The 23025-nt window shown below is 42.7% G+C and overlaps 1 protein-coding gene across 2 annotated transcripts in view; it reads right to left on the bottom strand.

Annotated features, from left to right (window-relative positions):
• MRPS5 (mitochondrial ribosomal protein S5) overlaps positions 1-23025 on the bottom strand; it is a 265707-nt gene that overhangs the window by 194286 nt on the left and 48396 nt on the right. Inside the window, exons 1-2 of one of the 2 annotated variants that reach the window (XM_063918076.1) lie at positions 20501-20603; positions 15926-16063 (exon numbers count right to left, since the gene is read on the bottom strand). In XM_063918076.1, the coding sequence (XP_063774146.1) occupies positions 15926-16063; positions 20501-20588 (226 nt within the window). In that variant the 5' untranslated portion in view covers positions 20589-20603. Of the gene's footprint in view, positions 1-15925; positions 16064-20500; positions 20604-23025 lie in introns of those variants that run through there. The other variant, XM_063918077.1, reaches the window with a different exon arrangement.

Below are 23025 nucleotides of genomic sequence, written 5' to 3'. Positions count from 1 at the left end.
CTGGCAGTTTTTCAGCACGTCACCATTGCATTCCCCAAATAAAATGTAAGTAAAGAAAGCCCTGGAAAAAAAGGAAAAGAATGCAGATAAACAGACAACGAAGAATAAATGCAGTAATCTGAATAAATGTGAAAAACACTTAACATTATAATAAAGCCGGTGATAGGAACCATAACCCCCCCTCAAATTTTTTTTTACTAGAAACGAATCACTGAAATGAGAAGACTAGACTGCTGCATCACATTCTGTGTATTATATTGCTACAAGCATGCCTTCCGGTAAGAGGACAATAAACCTCTTAGGTTAGGGACAGAAGAGATGCAGTAATCCTGTTACAGAAAGTTCTATTTACAATGCTAGTTTCAGCATTTACACCTCAGAGATCTTCATAACTTACATCTGCAATCTCTGCAGCACAACACTATCAACCTGTTCTCTGTGCAAAAAGCTACTACATCACAGGCCACTAAGGGGCAGCAATGTACTGCAATATAACACTGCATAATAAGATTCACCAGGCACGCAATAAAAAGGCAAACTAATCTATCAAACAGGTTGAAATAGTAATCATACAAAAAGCTGAATAACTACAATAAAAATTATTATTGTGTCTCTGTTTTGCATTTACAAGAATGAAAATGCCAGTATATGTTTCACCAGGGAAATCACACCAAAGCAATGTTGTGATTTCTTGCAAAGAAGCCCATTTCACATGTAAACTGATGCTGCATGTTTTACTAGTCACTATGTCATTTTCCTTTAAGAGACCCAGAAATTGTTACTGTGTTATGTTAACAGGCTTCAAAGAAAGCTGAAGTGCAGCAAATACATGCTAAAGGTATATGCAAAATCCCCCTGTATGACTAATAATAGTAATAATAATAATAATAATAATAATAATATTTTTATAGCACTTTTCTCCTAACAGGACTCAAAGTGCTTTACAATTGTCTTTACAGCTCAAAATACAAAACAAGCTTAACAGTAGATATTAGTGAAACACTTGAGAAAATAGATAAGTCTTTAGTCTATTTTTGAAGGATTGTAGAGTGGAGTCTTCTCGCACTGTGCGGGGAAGAAAATTCCGTAGAGTCAGAGGCACAATTATTTTTTTAAAGTCCACTATTGCCAATGATAAGTCCTAAATCACATAGGGGTCTATTTATGAAGCAGTGAAAAGTGTGGAGAAGTGAGCCAGTGGAGAAGCTGTATCTTATAATACATCAAATTATAAATGTTACATCAATCCAGATTGGTCGCTATGGGCAACTTCTCCACTGGCTCACTTTTCACTGTTTCATGAATAGATCCTCTAACCCTGTACAGTAGTTGATTATAAATCACATTTCTCCACGATTAGGTAGTCTAATCATGGTGCCATAATTTTGAAGATCAAACCGTTCCACAAGATGGCATTACAATGGTTAGCTTACCATTAAGATCGCTTTATGGAAAAAAAGACCTTTCACCTAAACCCAGGGCATCTTTCAGTTGCAACAAATTTAACCTGATCATGTCTCTGGTTTTTGCTTTTCTGTTCGGGTATACATTTAATGTATTATAAACAAGCATCTAGAACAGATGCAGACAACTATAGGTTTGTGAGGGGATTTATTTTCACTTCGTCTACCTTAAGGTAGGAACGCCATCTATACACAAATCGGTGCTCAGTTGATAAAGTTGCACTACTCTCCCTCCAACAATATTGTGCAGTATTGTTAGTCAAATTCCAGATTATCAGATATAAACTCCACTTGAGCTACAAAAATCAGACTGTATTTCTATGAATGGAAAAGGTTTCCTTGACCAGTAAGCATGTACCAAATATTTTAATTCAAATATTTGATACACATTAGAAATTGTAATTTGGCCACAACTAAAAACATCAGTGTGCAACATGTATACTACTGTTGAAGACTACGGTTTGCAACAGGGAAACAGATCTTTTTGCGCAATACTGAAATCATGCACCATTAAAGCCCCTAATGGTTAGAACATGTGTGGCATGCTCTAACATAGGCTTGGATGGCAAAGACATCAATGCCTATGATATTGCATGCTTTCCCAAACTAAAATAAAAATAAAAATTGTAGACAAGACAAACATGCTTTATATATACATTGCACTGTGGCCTAAAGCAAAGGGTCAGCTTTAGTGAAGGCACATTTTTGGCATCTATAGGAACATTACAAAGTTGCACAACTAGACTCACTATCACAGTTAATGTACTTAAAATATAGGGGGTAATTCCAAGTTGATCGCAGCAGGATTTTTGATAGCAACTGGGCAAAACCATTTGCACTGCAGGGAAGGCAGATTTAACATGTGCAGAAAGAGTTAGATTTGGGTGGGTTATATTGTTTCTGTGCAGGGTAAATACTGGCTGCTTTATTTTAACACTGCAAATTAGATTGCAGATTGAACACATCCCACCCAAATCTAACTCTCTCTGCACATGTTATATCTGCCTCCCCTGCAGTGCACATGGTTTTGGCCAGTTGCTATCAAAAATCCTGCTGCGATCAACTTGGAATTACCCCCATAGTTTTTAGTTTTAGATGAAGTTCATGAACTAATGAAACAAACTGTGCCAATAGTGCAGCACTGACCTTTCCTCTGCTAAAAAGGCTAGCAGGCATGAACAAACAACCGCGATTTCTACGCCTTTCCCACATCCGCTTCCCACCTGCTTGAATGGGAAATTCAGAAGATGCACCACTGCTGTGAAACAAGTGGTGTAGCCGAGAAGATAGTACTGGTCTGTTGAGCTTTCAGCGGTGTAACCAAAACACTTCAAATATAGTTTACTAAACTTCACCACATTTTACATTTGGGCGTATTATTTCTTTAACAGTACAATCTAACAATTTGTCAAGATCTGTAAACCTATACAGTACACAATTTATAATACCTCATGAAAATAAAAGGCATGTAAGTACAAATGTGCCCTCGTGCATCTAGTCTCAATACGCCATGCAGCATGAGACGCCTGGCACGAGTGAGCCTGGCAAGTGTTTTGCACAACTGCAGCAAAGTAGTTAGAAGTCACATCTGTAGTGAGCAGATTTGAGCTATAGACACTCGTGTTTGGCACAGAATAGATAAGACTAAAACAATAACAATCTGGAAAAGTAATAGGAGAAAAAAAAAACCTCTAAAAAGACAAATTATTGGCAACCTTTTTGCGCAATTCAAATATAAAAAAAATAGAATTTTAATACCTACCGGTAAATCCTTTTCTCTTAGTCCGTAGAGGATGCTGGGGATTCCGTAAGGACCATGGGGTATAGACGGGATCCGCAGGAGACATGGGCACACTATAAGACTTTGAATGGGTGTGAACTGGCTCCTCCCTCTATGCCCCCTCTTTCAGACCTCAGTTAGAAAACTGTGCCCATGGAGACGGACATTTCAAGGAAAGAATTTATTGTTTAAACACGGTGAGTGTCATACCAGCTCACACCACGAACATACCGCAGAACGTGGCATTCAATAGAATACCAGCCAACGGCATGAAAAATACATAGCCACATGCTGAGAGAATATGTAACACAACCTGTCTGTCAACACAACCAATAATAAGATAACGCATGCCATGGTATGAACAACGTCAGCAACAGCCGAAAAGAATCACCACAAGAGTGTAACCATAACCAATAACTGCAGACACCGTACGCACTGGGACGGGCGCCCAGCATCCTCTACGGACTAAGAGAAAAGGATTTACCGGTAGGTATAAAAATCCTTTTTTCTCATACGTCCTAGAGGATGCTGGGGACTCCGTAAGGATCATGGGGGGTTTATACCAAAGCTCCAGACCGGGCGGGAGAGTGCGGACGACTCTGCAGCACCGATTGAGCAAACATGAGGTCCCCATCAGCCAGGGTATCAAACTTGTAGAGCTTAGCAAAAGTGTTTGAACCTGACCCAGTAGCCGCTCGGCAAAGTTGAACCGCCGAGACTCCTCGAGCATCCGCCCAAGAAGAGCCCATCTTCCTAGTAGAATGGGTCTCCACCAACTTCGGTAACGGCCATCCAGCCGTAGAACTAGCACACCGAATAGTATCACAGATCCAGCGTGTAACCGACTGCATAGACGCAGGCGCCCCAATCATGCTGGGAGCATACCGAACAAACAGAGCCTCTGTTTCCCCAATCTGAGCCAAACTGGCGACATAAAAATTCAAAGCCCCGACTACATCGAGAGACTTTGAATCAGCTAATGCTTAAGTAACCACAGGCATCAAAATAGGCTGGTTTCTGCGAAACACAGAAACCACTTTCGGCAGAACTATTATCCGAGTTCTCAATTCCGCTCTATCCACATGGAAGATCCAACAGGGGCTTTTGTGAGACAAAGCCGCAACTTCCGACATCCGCCTTGCGGACGCCAAAGCCAATAAAATGACCACTCTTCAAGAGAGAAAATTTAACACAACCTTTCATAAAGGTTCCAATCAGTGTGACACAAGAAAACGCAACACCACGTCAAGGTCCCACGGTGTCAATGGGGGCACAGATGGAGGTTGGATGTGCAGTACGCCTTTCAAGAAAGTCTGAACATCCGGAAAGGTGACCAATTCTGTTTTCTTTTTTTTTTTTTTTTGAAAGAAAACTTATAAGGCCAAAACCGCACTGAAATGGAGCCTAACTTTAGGCCTGCATCCACCTCTGCTTGCAAAGAATGGAGAAGAACGACCCAGCTGAAAGTCTTCCATAGGAGCCTTCTTGGAGTCACACCAAGCCCCCTATTTACGCCAACTACGGTGATAAGGCTTTGCCGTTACTTCTTTTCTAGCCTGAAGAAGTGTGGAAATGACTTCACTGGGAATACCCTTTCGGACTAGGATATGGCATTCAACCGCCACGCCGACCAACACAGCCACAATAAATCCTGATACACGCCCGGATCTTGGTGTAACAGTTCCTCACGTAGAGGAGGAGGCCAGGGATCTTCTATGAGTAAATCATGCAAAACTGGATACCAAGCCCTCCTTGGCTAGACCGGAGCAATGGGGATCGCCTGAACCTTTTTTCTTCTTACGTTTATCACCCTCAGAAAGAGTGAAAGCGGAGGGAACACATAGACCGACTGAAAACACCCACTGTGTCACGAGGGCGTCCCTTGACCTGGAACAATATCCCAGAGGCCTCTCGTTGAGGCGAGACGCCAATATGTCCAATTGAGATACTCCTCAAAAACTTGTCACTTCCGTGAAAACTTCTCGATGACGACTGTATTTCTCCCGGCTGGAGATCGCGTCTGCAGAGGAAATCTAGTTCTCCGTCGTTTACCTCCGGAACGAAGACTGCTAATATAGCGTTTACCAGCCTTTCCACCTAGCGGCAAACTTTTGCATCTTCTGCCATTGCCGCTTTGCGCCTTGTTCCGCCCTAGCGGCTTACTTACGCCACTGCTGTCAAGTCATCCGACAGAATTAACACGGGCAGATCACGAAGAATATGTTTGTCGAAAACAGCTCTTAATTCAAGAAAGCTTATTGCAGACCAGCTTCCCAGCTTGACCTTTTCCTCTGGAATTACGTCCCTTGCAAGAACTGCTCCCCAGCCTCGGAGATCTGCATGCATGGACACCAGGATCTAAACCTGGATCCCGAACCTTCGTCCCTCTAGAAGGTGAGAACCGAGCAGACACCACAGGAGCGATGTCCTGGCCATTAGGATTATATTCCTGTGCATGTGCAGGCGAGACCCAGACCATGTTTCCAACTGGTCCCCTGAGAACCACTCTGGCATATGACCAGCTCACTGAAAAGGCCTCTTAGGCCGCACCCATCTGCTTCATTAACGGAACATATTGATGGATTGTCACAGCAAATCTGATCTGACTCTGGATCCTCAGGCCTCTTTCCACAGGAAAAACACAGAACCTCAACCGGTCAGTATCTACTCTGATACCCACCTCCGACATCTGCGTCGTTGGGAACAACAGCCATTCCCTGTGTTGAAGAACAGTCAGAGAGAACAACGATTTGTACCACTTGTTTCTTGACCTCGTCTTAATCAGGAGAGCGTCTCAGTACAGAATAACAATGGCTCTTACTATTGAAAGAAAACCATCATACTGCCATCACTCCGGTGAAATGGCAAAGACAATCCTGGATAACCACCCAGGTAATCTGAATGCGGAGAACAACGCATTTAAACCACTTAGTTTTTTTTTTGTTTGTTTTTTAACAGGGACAGCAGGACAATGTCCTGAACCTGACGCACCTCTGTATGGCGTTGCGTACTACCTCCCCTTCCAGAGGGGAAACGGCAAGATCTATTAGAAAATCAGTGAAGGGAAACATCTGTAACTCAGAATGACCCCTTTGGATTCTATAATCAACTCACAGGTCCTAGTCTATTCTCAGACTAACTGAAAGTAGTAGACGAGTCCCCACCGGAGTGGGGTCCAGCCAGATAGACTCAGCCACATGTGGTGGATGTGGTAGAAATAGAAAACGACATCCGCTTCTGCGAACCTAACAAGACTGCAGAACTCTTACCTTTTCACGTTCCCCTGTCTGCACAGAAAAGGAAAAAAGAACGGTATCGAACCGGTTAAAACGACTGCATCCCACAAAAGAATGTGTCACCAACCGTTGTGAAGGAGTCTAACTCACGAAGTTAGATTTACCAGTGGTATCCGCCGAGATTGACTGAACTGAGTCATCCCCAAACAGCTGTATACCGTCCCTCCAGTATCTCTCGGAGACATCCTCAGCATTTCCCCGTCCACACCTCCTGCCATCACGCAGCAGCCTGCTGCAATGTTATAGAGCAGAATCAACATAAGAAACCTTACCCACTCTCTTTAGGGTAATTCTATCGGATGCCTATCCGAATATAACACTCCCCCATATGCATGCAATGCAAATAAGTCCAAAGTATAGAAATAAAATATCACTTAGCTTCCTGTGTATGATCCTTTGTGACAGGGCTCCGTGTCGACGAGGAGTTGACCTCCACAGTATTCTCTCCGCGTCGGGAAGAGAATAAACATTCGGACTCCTTGAGAGGATCGAAGACCAACTCGTCACGGCCAACCTAGAGCTTAAGCAACAGAGCGACCAGCACATGAGAAGAAATACTATTACTTCAGCATTCATGAATATACATAATGTAATACACAATATAACACACATATCCTAACTATGTATATATAAAAATAAGAATTTACTTACCGATAATTCTATTTCTCGGAGTCCGTAGTGGATGCTGGGGTTCCTGAAAGGACCATGGGGAATAGCGGCTCCGCAGGAGACAGGGCACAAAAGTAAAGCTTTCCGATCAGGTGGTGTGCACTGGCTCCTCCCCCTATGACCCCCCTCCAAGCCAGTTAGGTACTGTGCCCGGACGAGCGTACACAATAAGGGAGGAATTTTGAATCCCGGGTAAGACTCATACCAGCCACACCAATCACACCGTACAACTTGTGATCTAAACCCAGTTAACAGTATGATAACAGCGGAGCCTCTGAAAAGATGGCTCACAACATTAATAACCCGATTTTTGTAACTATGTACAAGTATTGCAGATAATCCGCACTTGGGATGGGCGCCCAGCATCCACTACGGACTCCGAGAAATAGAATTATCGGTAAGTAAATTCTTATTTTCTCTATCGTCCTAGTGGATGCTGGGGTTCCTGAAAGGACCATGGGGATTATACCAAAGCTCCCAAACGGGCGGGAGAGTGCGGATGACTCTGCAGCACCGAATGAGAGAACTCCAGGTCCTCCTTAGCCAGGGTATCAAATTTGTAGAATTTAGCAAACGTGTTTGCCCCTGACCAAGTAGCTGCTCGGCAAAGTTGTAAAGCCGAGACCCCTCGGGCAGCCGCCCAAGATGAGCCCACCTTCCTTGTGGAATGGGCATTTACATATTTTGGCTGTGGCAGGCCTGCCACAGAATGTGCAAGCTGAATTGTATTACACATCCAACTAGCAATAGTCTGCTTAGAAGCAAGAGCACCCAGTTTGATTGGGTGCATACAGGATAACAGCAAGTCAGTTTTCCTGACTCCAGCCGTCCTGGAACATATTTTCAGGGCCCTGACAACATCTAGCAACTTGGAGTCCTCCAAGTCCCTAGTAGGTGCAAGGCACCACAATAAGCTGGTTCAGGTGAAACACTGACACCACCTTAGGGAGAGAACTGGGGACGAGTCCGCAGCTCTGCCCTGTCCGAATGGACAAACAGATATGGGCTTTTTTTGAGAAAAAACCACCAATTTGACACTCGCCTGGTCCAGGCCAGGGCCAAGAGCATGGTCACTGTTCATGTGAGATGCTTCAAATCCACAGATTTGACTGGTTTTAAAACAATGTGATTTGAGGAATCCCAGAACTACGTTGAGATCCCACAGTGCCACTGGAGGCACAAAAGGGGGTTGTATATGCAATACTCCCTTGACAAACTTCTGGACTTCAGGAACTGAAGCCAATTCTTTCTGGAAGAAAATCGACAGGGCCGAAATTTGAACCTTAATGGACCCCAATTTGAGGCCCATAGACACTCCTGTTTGCAGGAAATGCAGGAAACGACCGAGTTGAAATTTCTTTGTGGGGCCTTCCTGGCCTCACACCACGCAACATATTTTCGCCACATGTGGTGATAATGTTGTGCGGTCACCTCCTTTCTGGCTTTGACCAGGGTAGGAATGATCTCATCCGGAATGCCTTTTTCCCTTAGGATCCGGCTTTCCACCGCCATGCCGACAAACGCAGCTGCGGTAAGTCTTGGAACAGACATGGTACTTGCTGAAGCAAGTCCCTTCTTAGCGGCAGAGGCCATAAGACCTCTGTAAGCATCACTTGAAGTTCCGGGTATCAAGTCCTTCTTGGCCAATCCGGAGCCATGAGTATAGTTCTTACTCCTCTACGTCTTATAATTCTCAGCACCTTAGGTATGAGAAGCAGAGGAGGGAACACATACACCGACTGGTACACCCACGGTGTTACCAGAACGTCCACAGCTATTGCCTGAGGGTCTCTTGACCTGGCGCAATACCTGTCCCGTTTTTTGTTCAGACGGGACGCCATCATGTCTACCTTTGGTATTTCCCAACGGTTTACAATCATGTGGAAAAAACTTCCCGATGAAGTTTCCACTCTCCCGGGTGGAGGTCGTGCCTGCTGAGGAAGTCTGCTTCCCAGTTTCCATTCCCGGGATGAAACACTGCTGACAGTGCTATCACATGATTTTCCGCCCAGCGAAAAGTCCTTGCAGTTTTTGCCATTGCCCTCCTGCTTCTTGTTTCGCCCTGTCTGTTTACGTGGGCGACTGCCGTGATGTTTTTCCCACTGGATCAATACCGGCTGACCTTGAAGCAGAGGTCTTGCTAAGCTTAGAGCATTATAAATTTACCCTTAGCTCCAGTATATTTATGTGGAGAAAAGTCTCCAGACTTGATCACACTCCCTGGAAATTTTTATTCCTTGTGTGACTGCTCCCCAGCCTCTCGGGCTGGGCTCCGTGGTCACCAGCATCCAATCCTGAATGCCGAATCTGCGGCCCTCTAGAAGATGAGCACTCTATAACCACCACAGGAGAGACACCCTTGTCCTTGGATATAGGGTTATCCGCTGATGCATCTGAAGATGCGATCCGGGCCATTTGTCCAGCAGATCCCACTGAAAAGTTCTTGCGTGAAATCTGCCGAATGGAATTGCTTCGTAGGAAGCCACCATTTTTACCAGGACCCTTGTGCAATGATGCACTGTTTTTAGGAGGTTCCTGACTAGCTCGGATAACTCCCTGGCTTTCTCTTCCGGGAGAAACACCTTTTTCTGGACTGTGTCCAGAATCATCCCTAGGCACAGCAGACGTGTCGTCGGATCAGCTGCGATTTTGGAATATTTAGAATCCACCCGTGCTGTTGTAGCAGTATCCGAGATAGTGCTACTCCGACCTCCAACTGTTCCCTGGACTATGCCCTTATCAGGAGATCGTCCAAGTAAGGGATACTTAAGACACCTTTTCTTCGAAGAAGAATCATCATTTCGGCCATTACCTTGGTAAAGACCCGGGGTGCCGTGGACAATCCAAACGGCAGCGTCTGAAACTGATAGTGACAGTTCTGCACCACGAACCTGAGGTACTCTTAGTGAGAAGGGCAAATTTGGGACATAGAGGTAAGCATCCCTGATGTCCCGGGACACTATATAGTCCTCTTCTTCCTGGTTCGTTATCACTGCTCTGAGTGACTCCATCTTGATTTGAACCTTTGTAAGTGTTCAAAAAAAAATTTTTAGAATAAGTCTCACCTAGCCTTCTGGCTTCAGTACCACAATATAGTGTGGAATAATACCCCTTTTCTTGTAGTGGGAGGGGTAATTTAGTTATCACCTGCTGGGAATACAGCTTGTGAATTTTTTCCCATACTGCCTCCTTGTCGGAGGGAGACCTTGGTAAAGCAGACTTCAGGAGCCTGCGAAGGGGAAACGTCTCGACCTTCCAATCTGTACCCCTGGGATACTACTTGTAGGATCCAGGGGTCCTGTACGGTCTCAGCGCCATGCTGAGAACTTGTCAGAAGCGGTGGAACGCTTCTGTTCCTGGGAATGGGCTGCCTGCTGCAGTCTTCTTCCCTTTCCTCTATCCCTGGGCAGATATGATCTTATAGGGACGAGAGGACTGAGGCTGAAAAGACGGTGTCTTTTTCTGCAGAGATGTGACTTAGGGTAAAAAACGGTGGATTTTCCAGCAGTTGCCGTGGCCACCAGGTCCGATGGACCGACCCCAAATAACTCCTCTTCCTTTATACGGCAATACACCTTTGTGCCGTTTGGAATCTGCATCACCTGACCACTGTCGTGTCCATAACATCTTTTGGCAGTTATGGACATCGCATTTACTCATGATGCCAGAGTGCAAATATCCCTCTGTGCATCTCGCATATATAGAAATGCATCCTTTAAATGCTCTATAGTCAATAAAATACTGTCCCTGTCAAGGGTATCAATATTTTTAGTCAGGGAATCCGACCAAGCCACCCCAGCTCTGCACATCCAGGCTGAGGCGATCGCTGGTCGCAGTATAACACCAGTATGTGTGTATATACTTTTTATGATATTTTTCCAGCCTACTGTCAGCTGGTCCTTGAGGACGGCCCTATCTATAGACGGTACCGCCACTTGTTTTGATAAGCGTGTGAGCGCCTTATCCACCTTAAGGGGTGTTTCCCAACGCGCCCTAACTTCTGGCGGGAAAGGGTATACCGCCCATAATTTTCTATCGGGGGGAACCCACGCATCATCACACACTTTATTTAATTTATCTGATTCAGGAAAAACTATGGTAGTTTTTTCACATCCCACATAATACCCTCTTTTGTGGTACTTGTAGTATCAGAAATATGTAACACCTCCTTCATTGCCTTTAACGTGTGGCCCTAATAAGGAATACGTTTGTTTATTCACCGTCGACACTGGATTCAGTGTCCCTGTCTGTGTCTGTGTCGACCGACTAAAGTAAACGGGCGTTTTAAAAACCCCTGACGGTGTTTTTGAGACGTCTGGACCGGTACTAATTGTTTGTCGGCCGTCTCATGTCGTCAACCGACCTTGCAGCGTGTTGACATTATCACGTAATTTCCTAAATAAGCCATCCATTCCGGTGTCGACTCCCTAGAGAGTGACATCACCATTACAGGCAATTGCTCCGCCTCCTCACCAACATCGTCCTCCTACATGTCGACACACACGTACCGACACACAGCACACACACAGGGAATGCTCTGATAGAGGACAGGACCCACTAGCCCTTTGGAGAGACAGAGGGAGAGTTTGCCAGCACACACCAAAAACGCTATAATTATATAGGGACAACCTTATATAAGTGTTTTCCCATATAGCATCTTAATATATATAAGCATATCGCCAAATTAGTGCCCCCCCTCTCTGTTTTAACCCTGTTTCTGTAGTGCAGTGCAGGGGAGAGCCTGGGAGCCTTCCCTCCAGCCTTTCTGTGAGGGAAAATGGCGCTGTGTGCTGAGGAGATAGGCCCCGCCCCTTTTTCGGCGGCCTCGTCTCCCGCTCTTAACGGATTCTGGCAGGGGTTAAATATCTCCATATAGCCTCCGGAGGCTATATGTGAGGTATTTTTAGCCAAAATAGGTATTCATTTGCCTCCCAGGGCGCCCCCCTCCCAGCGCCCTGCACCCTCAGTGACTGCCGTGTGAAGTGTGCTGAGAGGAAAATGGCGCACAGCTGCAGTGCTGTGCGCTACCTTTAGAAGACTGAGGAGTCTTCTGCCGCCGATTCTGGACCTCTTCTTACTTCAGCATCTGCAAGGGGGCCGGCGGCGCGGCTCCGGTGACCATCCAGGCTGTACCTGTGATCGTCCCTCTGGAGCTGATGTCCAGTAGCCAAGAAGCCAATCCATCCTGCACGCAGGTGAGTTCACTTCTTCTCCCCTCTGTCCCTCGTTGCAGTGATCCTGTTGCCAGCAGGACTCACTGTAAAGTAAAAAAACCTAAGCTAAACTTTCTCTAAGCAGCTCTTTAGGAGAGCCACCTAGAATTGCACCCTTCTCGGCCGGGCACAAAAATCTAACTGGCTTGGAGGGGGGTCATAGGGGGAGGAGCCAGTGCACACCACCTGATCGGAAAGCTTTACTTTTGTGCCCTGTCTCCTGCGGAGCCGCTATTCCCCATGGTCCTTTCAGGAACCCCAGCATCCACTAGGACGATAGAGAAAATATATATATAACATATACATAAGTGGATTGTCTGGATCCGTCAGGTCCCTAGTGACAGTAATGTGTTCTGAATGTGTATGACCATGTACTGGCATGCCCCAGTTGTGGATCTACCAGGAACGTTTTGGTCGACAGAAAACCTAGTATTCGTCGACAGCAGGGAATAGTAAGCAGGCAAAAAATAACATTCTTGGAACCCCGAGGGGTCTGAGGAAAGCATACATATATAAATTTCAATAACACTACCCCCATGTATACCTATAAATACATATACAGGTATAAGGCAGTTACAGCGTGTTAATTTTCACCCAATAATTACAGTTGATGCCAACAGGGCACCCACATACGACTGTGTCTCCCATACCGGGTTTACTTTACAAGCATACAACTACCGACCTGCTGCTACTGCATCTTCCGAATCAAGTACCAACAGGCGTCGGCGATGCAGACAGTGATCCCCACAGCTGCTTGTGACAGAGCCCTCACACATGTCAACATATGTCGACTAAAAACTATATTGGGTAATCTGATAGGAAAAACACAGGAGATACATGCACCACAACAATGATTATACGCCCATTATTGAAAATAGTGCTATATTTCTCTCCATATAGCACTAAACACTGTGCCCCCCCTCGTTTGTACTGTATACATAGCCTTGGCGGGGACATGGAGGAAAATGGCGCTGAATCTGTTTAGGGCTAAGCTCCGCCACTTGCTGGCGCGCTTAATATCCGCTAAAATATATATATATATATATATATATATATGTTGAGCTGGGGGGGTCCATATACAGCACTTACACGCTGTATATATACATATATCGCTGCCCAGGGTGCCCCCCCCTGCGCCCTGCACCCTCATAAGCCGTTGGTGTGTGGGAGCAATGGCGCGCGGCGGGACCGCTGCGTTACACTGGCGGGGGTATCGTACCCGGTGCCCGGGCACCTAGTATGTCCCTCTTGCCAGCGATTTAGACCCTCAGTAACCTGCTGCCCAGGGCGCTCCCCCCCAGCGCCCTGCACCCTGTGAGTGCCGTTGGTGTGTGGGAGCATGGAGCGCAGCGCTACCGCTGCGGTTACCTCCGTTACTGAAGTCTTCTGCCGTCACTGAAGTCTTCTTTTCTTCCAATACTCACCCGGCTTCTTTCTTCTGGCTTCTGTGAGGGGGTTGACGGCGCAGCTCCAGGAACAAGCAGCTAGGCGAACCAAGTGATAGAACCCTCTGGAGCTAATGGTGTCCAGTAGCCTAAGAAGCAGAGCCCTTAACTAAGAAGAAGTAGGTCTGACTTCTCTCCCCTCAGTCCCTCGATGCAGGGAGCCTGTAGCCAGCAGGTCTCCCTGAAAATAAAAAACCTAACAAAGTCTTTTAGAGAAACTCAGTAGAGCTCCCCTAGTGTGTGTCCAGTCACTCCTGGGCACAAAGTCTAACTGAGGTCTGGAGGAGGGGCATAGAGGGAGGAGCCAGTTCACACCCATTCAAAGTCTTATAGTGTGCCCATGTCTCCTGCGGATCCCGTCTATACCCCATGGTCCTTACGGAGTCCCCAGCATCCTCTAGGACGTATGAGAAAGAAGCTATGTTAGACTCAAGTGTAACACATTAGTAATTAGAGTCCCTGTGATAAATTATCAGTGCTCACATGACTGAAATAACCAATTAATTATACATTTAATGTGCCATTTTATTCCCATTTTCCGAAAAGGGAAGACAAGAAAGCCGCCCGAGAGTAGTGCTAAGTAGTGCTATTCTCATCCGCCACAAGACCTCTAAAGTGTATAAGGCCATCTCTAAAGACACTAGCATCCCTATTTCAACAGTGTGCAATGTTATAAATCAGTTTGCTACTCATGGAACTGGAAAGAACCTCCCTGGGAAAGGGGAAAATCTATGCGAGTAGTCTTTGAAGCTTGGAAAAAACACCAAGTAAAACATACAAGGCTGATCTGGAACCATCTGGACTGATGCCCATTCCATACGCAGCACACTAAACAAAGAAGAGCTTTATGGGCAAATGCCAAGAAGAACGCCACTGCTGAATAAAAAAATAAAAAAAGACAGAAAAAGTGACGACTGTTCTTTGTCGAAACATAGTTAGACAAACCACAATCCACTGCGCACACGCTCTGTGGACAGACAAATCCAAAAGAAAACTCTCTGGCAATGTAGACAAGCAATTTGTTTATAGGCTTTCAAAAAAAGCTTTATAGGTTAAGAATGGTGAACGATCCATGACGTTGTTGGTCATCTTTGCTGCCTCTGGTACAGGAGGCCTTCACCATACTGAAGCAATCATGAAATCAGACGATTACCAAAGTATTTTGGAGCGAAATGTGTAACCCAGTGTAAGAAAACTGGGTGTGGGTCTAAGACCAAGGGTCCGCCATCATAATACAGATCCAAAAGACACATTGAAATGCCCAAAAGAATGACTGATATGGATGTTTTAAAGTGGGCAGTAATAAGTCCTGATCTCTCAAACTGAAAATCTTTGGGGAGAGCGGTCATCTGCCATTCAGAAAAGAAATCCTGCAAACATTCATTAGCTTCAAGAAATTGCAATGAAAGAATAGGAGAGACAACCAGCAGACAGGTACAAGAAGTGTGTAGATGGCTACAAGATATTTTTTTTAGGGGCAGTCATTGTTGGCAAAGGGTGTGTAATCAAACATTAAATAAAGTCTGCCGTAAGTTGAAAATTAATATTTGTTTTTTTTATACTATAGCTTTGGACATCTTATTATAATATATTCTGATGATACAAAGTTGGTACATTTCCATTTATTTTATTTATTACCAGTTATTTATATACTGCACACATATTCTGCAGCACTTTACAGTGAATATTTGGCCATTTACATCAGTCCCTGCCCCAGATGAGCTTGCAATCTACATTCCCTACCATATCTACACGCACACACATTCACACTAGGGTTAATTTTGTGGGATCCAATTAACCTACCAGTATATTTTTGGATTGTGGGAGGAAACCAGAGTACCCGGAGGAAACCCACGCAAGTACGGGGAGAATATACAAACTCCGCACATAGGCCATGGTGGGAATGGAACCCATGACCTCAGTGCTGCATCTGGGATGTAGGAAACATTTTCACGTACTTTTTATGGTCAAAAAATATATCAACATTCAGGAACATGACATTCCTATTAGCAAATTATTACACTGTAAACAGTTTTCAATAATGAAAAGAAAAACTCACATTTGTTGAAGAAACTGCTTGTGAACCTTGCTTGCTGAATAGTGACACTGTGAATTACAGGCCGGTAACATTCCTTTTGGGCGAGTTTAAGTCTGTTGTATTGGCAGCTGCTCCTTACCTCTGGTATAGAGATCCCACCTGCATTGTTAGAAACACAGCCGTTATTTCCAGTAAATGGCCTTACATTCATACAGCTTTAGACACAAAAAAGGAATAAGAATAGGACTACAGGTATAGTATCCCTTATCCAAAATCCCACATTTTTGGGTCCCCTATGACATACTGTATAATATATAATGATGAATGATTCTACATTTGGATTCCCATGTATGCAGACATATAGGATTGCTGCTGGAGAATTGAAAGGAGCTGGATAACAACTAAAAGCCCTCTTTTTGGACACTAATACTGATACTAGTAATTAGATGGTCTTAATGGTTCCGGTATGAATGGGTCGACCATGTTATGTTCGACAGTCATTAGGTCGACCACTATTGGTCGACATTGACATGGTCGACATGGTCACATGGTCGACACATGAAAATGGTCGACACATGAAAGGTCGACATGAGTTTTTTAAACTTTTTTGGGTGTCGTTTTTAGCGTAAAGTGACTGGGAACCCCAATTAGTGCACCGCTTCGCTCGCCATGCTTCGGGCATGGTGCCTTCGCTCCGCTACCGCTTCGCTCGGCACAGATTACTGTTCCAATCGTAGTCCACGTGGATCGGAAAGTATGGAAAAGTTCCCCAAAAGAAAAAAAAGTTAAAAAACTCATGTCGACCTTTTCATGTGTCGACCATTTTCATGTGTCGACCATGTCAATGTTGACCAATAGTGGTCGACCTAATGACTGTCGACTATAACATGGTCGACCATGTGAACGGATACCGGTCTTAATTAGGGTGAATCCGATTAAATTTTGTCATACTGTGGAAATAGGATTGCTGCTGGAGAATTGAAAGGAGCTTGGTAACAGCTAAAAGCCCTCTTTTTGGATACGAATACTGATACTAGCAAATCAGATGGTCCTAATTAGGGAATCCGACTAAATTTTGTCATACTGTAGAAATTACCTTATCTAAATGCCAAATCTTCCAAATTTAATCCAGATTTATATCTAGTATAATAATTGGTTTGAGCAAAAGATCACTTTCTATAACCTCTTAAGAAGGAAACATCTCCTCAAATTTTGAGAGCATTTTCAATAAGAAAAAAAATTTTGTTTAGAAAAACCCCTGAAGAAGTCGCTATAAGACGAAACGCGTTGGAGGAATGGATCTTTATTATTAATTTTAAATGTATAAACTGAACAAACAATTGTATTCCTAATTATCAATATTACTTTGTAAGGAAACAATTATAATTTTTATTGCAAATGTGATTTTGAACTACATTGTCTTAACAATAAAAACGTGTTTTTTTTAAATATGGGTGTCTAAATTTGTAAAGTCATCCTCTCTTTATCTATAAATATATATATATATACATATATATATATATATATATATATATATATATTCAGAAAAAGTATTATCATTAGACAAATAATTACCTAATACGTTAAAGAAGTGCGCTCCACAGAGATATCATTTGTGTATATATATATATATATATATATATATATATATATTATCCACATTTCAACGCCATGTGGGGCGTTTTTTTCAAGGTACAAAATGCTGCAAGTTACTTGCAGCATTTTGTACCTTGAAAAAACGCCCTGCGCGGCGCTGAAATGTCGGTACCTGGTATGCACTTTTCAATGAATTTTGTAATACTCTATTTTTCTATTTGATATACAGAGAGTGCCGCATGGTTCCTATGTGTGCAGATTTAGGGGGGGTAAGCAGACCTGACCCAGGGAACCCATATACATATATATATATATATATATATATATATAAAATGATAGAATGATAGATAGATAGATAGATAGATAGATAGATAGATAGATAGATAGATAGATAGATAGATAGATAGATAGATAGATGTGGATTATACCTATCTATGTCAATATCTCAGTAGGGGACCCAAAAATGTGGGATTTGTAATTTTGGATAATGGATATTCAACCTGTAGTGATATTCTGCATTCGGTGGCAGTAGAGGGCAAGCAAACATAATGAAAATGATAAATAAAGGATAATAATAATAATAATAATAATAATAAAAAAGGAAAAATGTGACTGATTTGTCTAACACAAATGTTATGCACATTGGAAAGGATTTTATCTTTACAGCCCACATGCAGACAAATGGCTAACGTATTCTAACAGTAGATTATAAGGATTTAACAATTCCCCAAAGCAATTCTAGAATCACAAGCCAAGCATTTTTAGTGCCAGTTAACATCTCAGGTTTTCCTGTAGAGCGGGCAGGATACATGTAATTGAAATTAAGAATATCAGTAGACATGCAGTTGTATGCAAAGGTTTCTGCAACACTAGACAAATTGCATTTATAATTCAACCTCTGTAGTGTACAAAATGTATTTATGCACATTTCAAAGCACAATTATTGAAATAATAAAACTGTGAATGAGCCATATACTGGAGCGTCCTTTTGGGGAGTCATTTGCTTTACATTTTTATAACCACTTACCTGGCATGATCACATGCTTTCACTGACTCGGTTGCACCTGATGCAGATTGGGAGGTGCAATAATGAGGGTGGGGGTGTATGGAAACAGAGGGTGATCCTTTGGTACTGGGGGAGAGAGGGGTTATACCCCCCAAAAATGTTTTATCTATACTAGGGGAGACCATTAAATAGTTATACAAATATATAGTGACACATCGTGGAGGGGGGGGCTATGAACACTGGTGGGTGGGGGTGGTTTGTGGCACCGGAGATCTATCACCACTATTGGCTGGGAGCGGTTAATGCTACTGGGGATTTGTATCTGCTGTAGAGGGAACTGACACTGGGACGAGAATTAATTTTACAACGCGGTCCTATGGACACAGTGAGAGAAGGTGGGTGCGAGATACCCAATATACTGTATGTATATTTTTTTACATAAAATATTTAAATATTTTTTTTTAAATTGTTCAAATATATTTTTATTTGGGGGGGGGGGCTACCTTTAACAGAATTTAAGACCACTGGGTGGTCTATTGTCAATGGTGGTGGTAAGTTATTTTATAATGGGGGCCTATGTTTTTTTTTATTTTTAAATAAAATATTTTAATATTTTATTAAGTACGCCTTTTAAACCTTATTAAGTAATTTGAAAGAAAATAATGACAATTCATATTGGAATTAATTTTAACTGAAAGTGCATGTCACCTATAGTCACCAGTGCATTATGAATATTTGGCCCACAGAGTCTGAGAAATCCTGATCTAGAGGAGCTCACGCTACTGACTTTAGAGTTCTGTTACCTAATTGAGTAGATAGCAATCCAGCATAATGCACAATAATACATTCTGTTTATGAAAGGGAGTACAGGTTGAGTATCCCTTATCCGAAATGCTTGGGACCAGAGGTATTTTGGATATCGGATTTTTCTGTATTTTGGAATAATTACATACCATAATGAGATATCATGGTGATGGGACCTAAATCTAAGCACAGAATGCATTTATGTTTCATATAAACCTTGTACACACAGCCTGAAGGTCATTTTAGCCAATATTTTTTTATAACTTTGTGCATTAAACAAAGTGTGTGTACATTCACACAATTTATTTATGTTTCATATACACCTTATACACACAGCCTGAAGGTCATTTAATACAATATTTTTAATAACTTTGTGTATTAAACAAAGTATGTGTACATTAAGCCATCAAAAAACAAAGGTTTCACTATTTCACTCTCACTCAAAAAAGTCCGTATTTCGGAATATTCCGTATTTCGGAATATTTGGATATGGGATACTCAACCTGTATTTAGATTATAAACACTTGCTCACGCGCACTGTACGAGATTCTCAGTAAAATCTCATTGGCATGGATTCATCATAAGCCCAAATTTTTTAGAGGTTTCTTTTGCAATATATAATGTAAATTCATTAAAAAGTAGCCAATCAATATATTCAAATGGTGTTAATCTGGGTACACACAGGGCTGATATTGGCCTGATACGTAGTTTTGGGCCGATTCAGAGCAGCATATCACTCAGTGGGGGTAATTCAGAGATCATCGCAGCAGCAAATTTGTTAGCAGTTGGGCAAAACCATGTGCACTGCAGGGGGGGGGGGGGGGGGGGGCAGATGTAACAAGTGCAGAGAGAGTTAGATTTGGGTGGAGTGTGTTCAATCTGAAATCTAAATTGCAGTGTAAAAATAAAGCAACCAGTATTTACCCTGCACAGAAACAATATAACCCACCCAAATCTAACTCTCTCTGCACATGTTACATCTGCCCCCCCCTTCTGCAGTGAACATGGTTGTGCCCAACTGCTAACAAATTTGCTGCTACGATCAACTCTGAATTGCCCACAGTGTGTATGCCCAATATGCAGGTGCCCGCGGTCCCTAGATCATCGCCAGGTTTGGTGGCAATTTATGTTCTAAACTGTAATTTCTCTGGGGGGTTTTTAACAGTGATTTATAAGGTTAGAAAACCTACTGGATGCAATCCACGTGAAAATCCGACACAGACACCGGGATTTCAAAATGCCACACAGACATCGGGATATAAAACTAAACTGCAACATACTGTCAAATTCTCAGTCAACTGCTGAAACAAAGAGGAAAAAATTATCTCTATACAGTACAAGCCTTATAATAAATTATTGAAACACCTATGTGAGAAAACTATAGCGGCAGTTTTTCTACACACTGTACAAAGTCAAAGTGAAGACAGCTCAACTCAGATGTCAAGCTTAAATGTTGCAGCAGTTAACAAGAGACCAAATTAGCATACAAAGAACATGTCTCAGAGAGGAAAGAAAGTACGAAACTTGCTGCAGCACTACCTATTTCTACATACTGTATTTCACCAATTATATGCAGACTCTCCAGGTACTAATAGTCTACCCTGCAAAAAATACACTTTAAGCCAAGAAGATGAATTATTTAGGCATTGCCTGCAAAAAGGACAATTTTGTTGGAAAGGTGTTTTAAACAGTTGCACAATTTTCAGGACAAACCTTAAATAGAATATAGAACAATATTGTAATCAAAATTATCCAGTGTGTTGGGGTGTTCCCTACACCCAAGGGAATGACGCAAGGTGTGTGTTGGCAGTGACCCTTATGCGCTGTGTGTTTAAAGTAGTTTCGAGCTTAGTGAGCTCTTTTTGAGGATCCTTGAAAAAGAGCTCACAAAGCTTGAAACACGGTGGTTATACCTGTATGCAGTCACCAGCAGCCACCAGATATTTGGATCCCAAGCCTGTGAGTGTCTAGCAGGGATTTTCCGGAGATATCCTGCTGTTTACAAGACACTCGCCTCCTCCTACTGGTAGAATCTATTCAACTTTAAGCTGTGCATAAGGGACACTACCAACACTCACCATGTATCATTTCAACTGGAATTGGAGTATAGTAGTTATTGTTTTTTTCCACTTTTCGATTTCCAATTGGATTATTTATTTATTTTCTAAAAAAAAAAAAGTGTAGAATAGGGGCATATTAGGGAAATTTTATTATTTACATAAGCGTTTACACAACCTGCAGCTATTGTTAAACTGCATGTTCCACAGTGTACTCTGGTAAAGGATTCCCTGATTTAGAGGAACCATTATAACCGGTCCTAGCCTGCTGCTTGTTTACACTTTTGTGAGGGGGATCTAAGTAAAAATCAGACCAGGACTTCTATCACTGGGGCAGACTAAATATTTTAGGAGTCCAAATGGTTTTTACACAATAAGCTTATATTTATTTTGACTATGTAAAGACACATGCTGTAATTATCATTATCACTACGGGGCCTATTCAATTGTTTTTACCTGCGACTACCACTGGGTGGGGCGCAAAACCGAACAATTTAATTGTTGTTCCATTTAAAGCAGGGGTGGGGAACCTTCGGCCCTTCAGCTGTTAAACTACACATACCAGCATGCCTTGCTATAGTTTTACTGTTTGGCCATGCTAAAACTGTTGCAGGGCATGATGGGATGTGTAGTTCAACAATAGCTGGAGGGCCGAAGGGTCCCCATCCCGGATTTAAAGCTTACCAGTAGCCATGGGGATGACTTTTCTTTTCATAGCCTCCTGAGGTGCGAGAAGAAATGTGCGCTAAGTCGGCACGCACTTTGGGCATCCAAACGTAGGTTTCTATGACTAAAGCAGGACTTTAGAAAGGTTGAGCCGTTTTACGTGGCTAAACCCTGTCTGTTTGGGCACGACATGCACGATATGCACATGCGCACAAACAACAATTGAATAGTGACAATTGTTTGGGGCGTCTAAACAGTCCCGTTTAGATGAGAAAAGTAGACACCCAAAACAATTGAATTTCCCCCAGTATGTCCACAATGGGCTCAATTTAATTCAGCGCAAATTGAATAGCCCTGGGAAGGAGCTCCCAGAGCTATTCAATTTAGTGCGCTATTATGGGGTATATTAAATTCCTGTCGGATACTTTCCATCGGAACGGATCCGACAGGTCAGTATTCAATGACTCGGCCAAACTCGACAGGTTTTGGCCTTTCTGACAATGTCAATCCGACTTTTTTAAAGTCGGATTGACATTGTCGGAAAGGGGGCTAAACCTGATGAGTTTGGCCACGCTTCCGACAAAATACATGGATTCCGACAAGCGGGAATTCCCGACTTGGGGTGATTCCATGGTAACTCGGGTTACAAGTGACACTCTAAGTTGACATTTAAACCAATATTTTTACCACATAAAATATGCTTAGGAGTACTAAATAATGATTAGCCTACTAATAATACATTCTTCTTTATTTCCAAATGTTCAAACAATGAAAAATAATTGAACATAAATTAATACAAATTGTTTTTGTGTGGTAACTCAGGTTACACTAAAAAGACACAGCTTTTTTTTTTTAAGATCATATAATGTAATATTTCTGCTCTTATTGAGGTGTGAAGTTGCTACAATTCATTTATGAAAAAGCCACTAAATCAAAGATGATTATATAACACATTACACATGTTTATGATAAGAAATGAATTATTTATAAAA

Source organism: Pseudophryne corroboree, chromosome 4, assembly GCF_028390025.1.
Source record: "Pseudophryne corroboree isolate aPseCor3 chromosome 4, aPseCor3.hap2, whole genome shotgun sequence".
NCBI classification, from domain to species: Eukaryota; Metazoa; Chordata; class Amphibia; order Anura; family Myobatrachidae; genus Pseudophryne; species Pseudophryne corroboree.
This window is presented reverse-complemented; position numbering and strand designations above follow the sequence as displayed.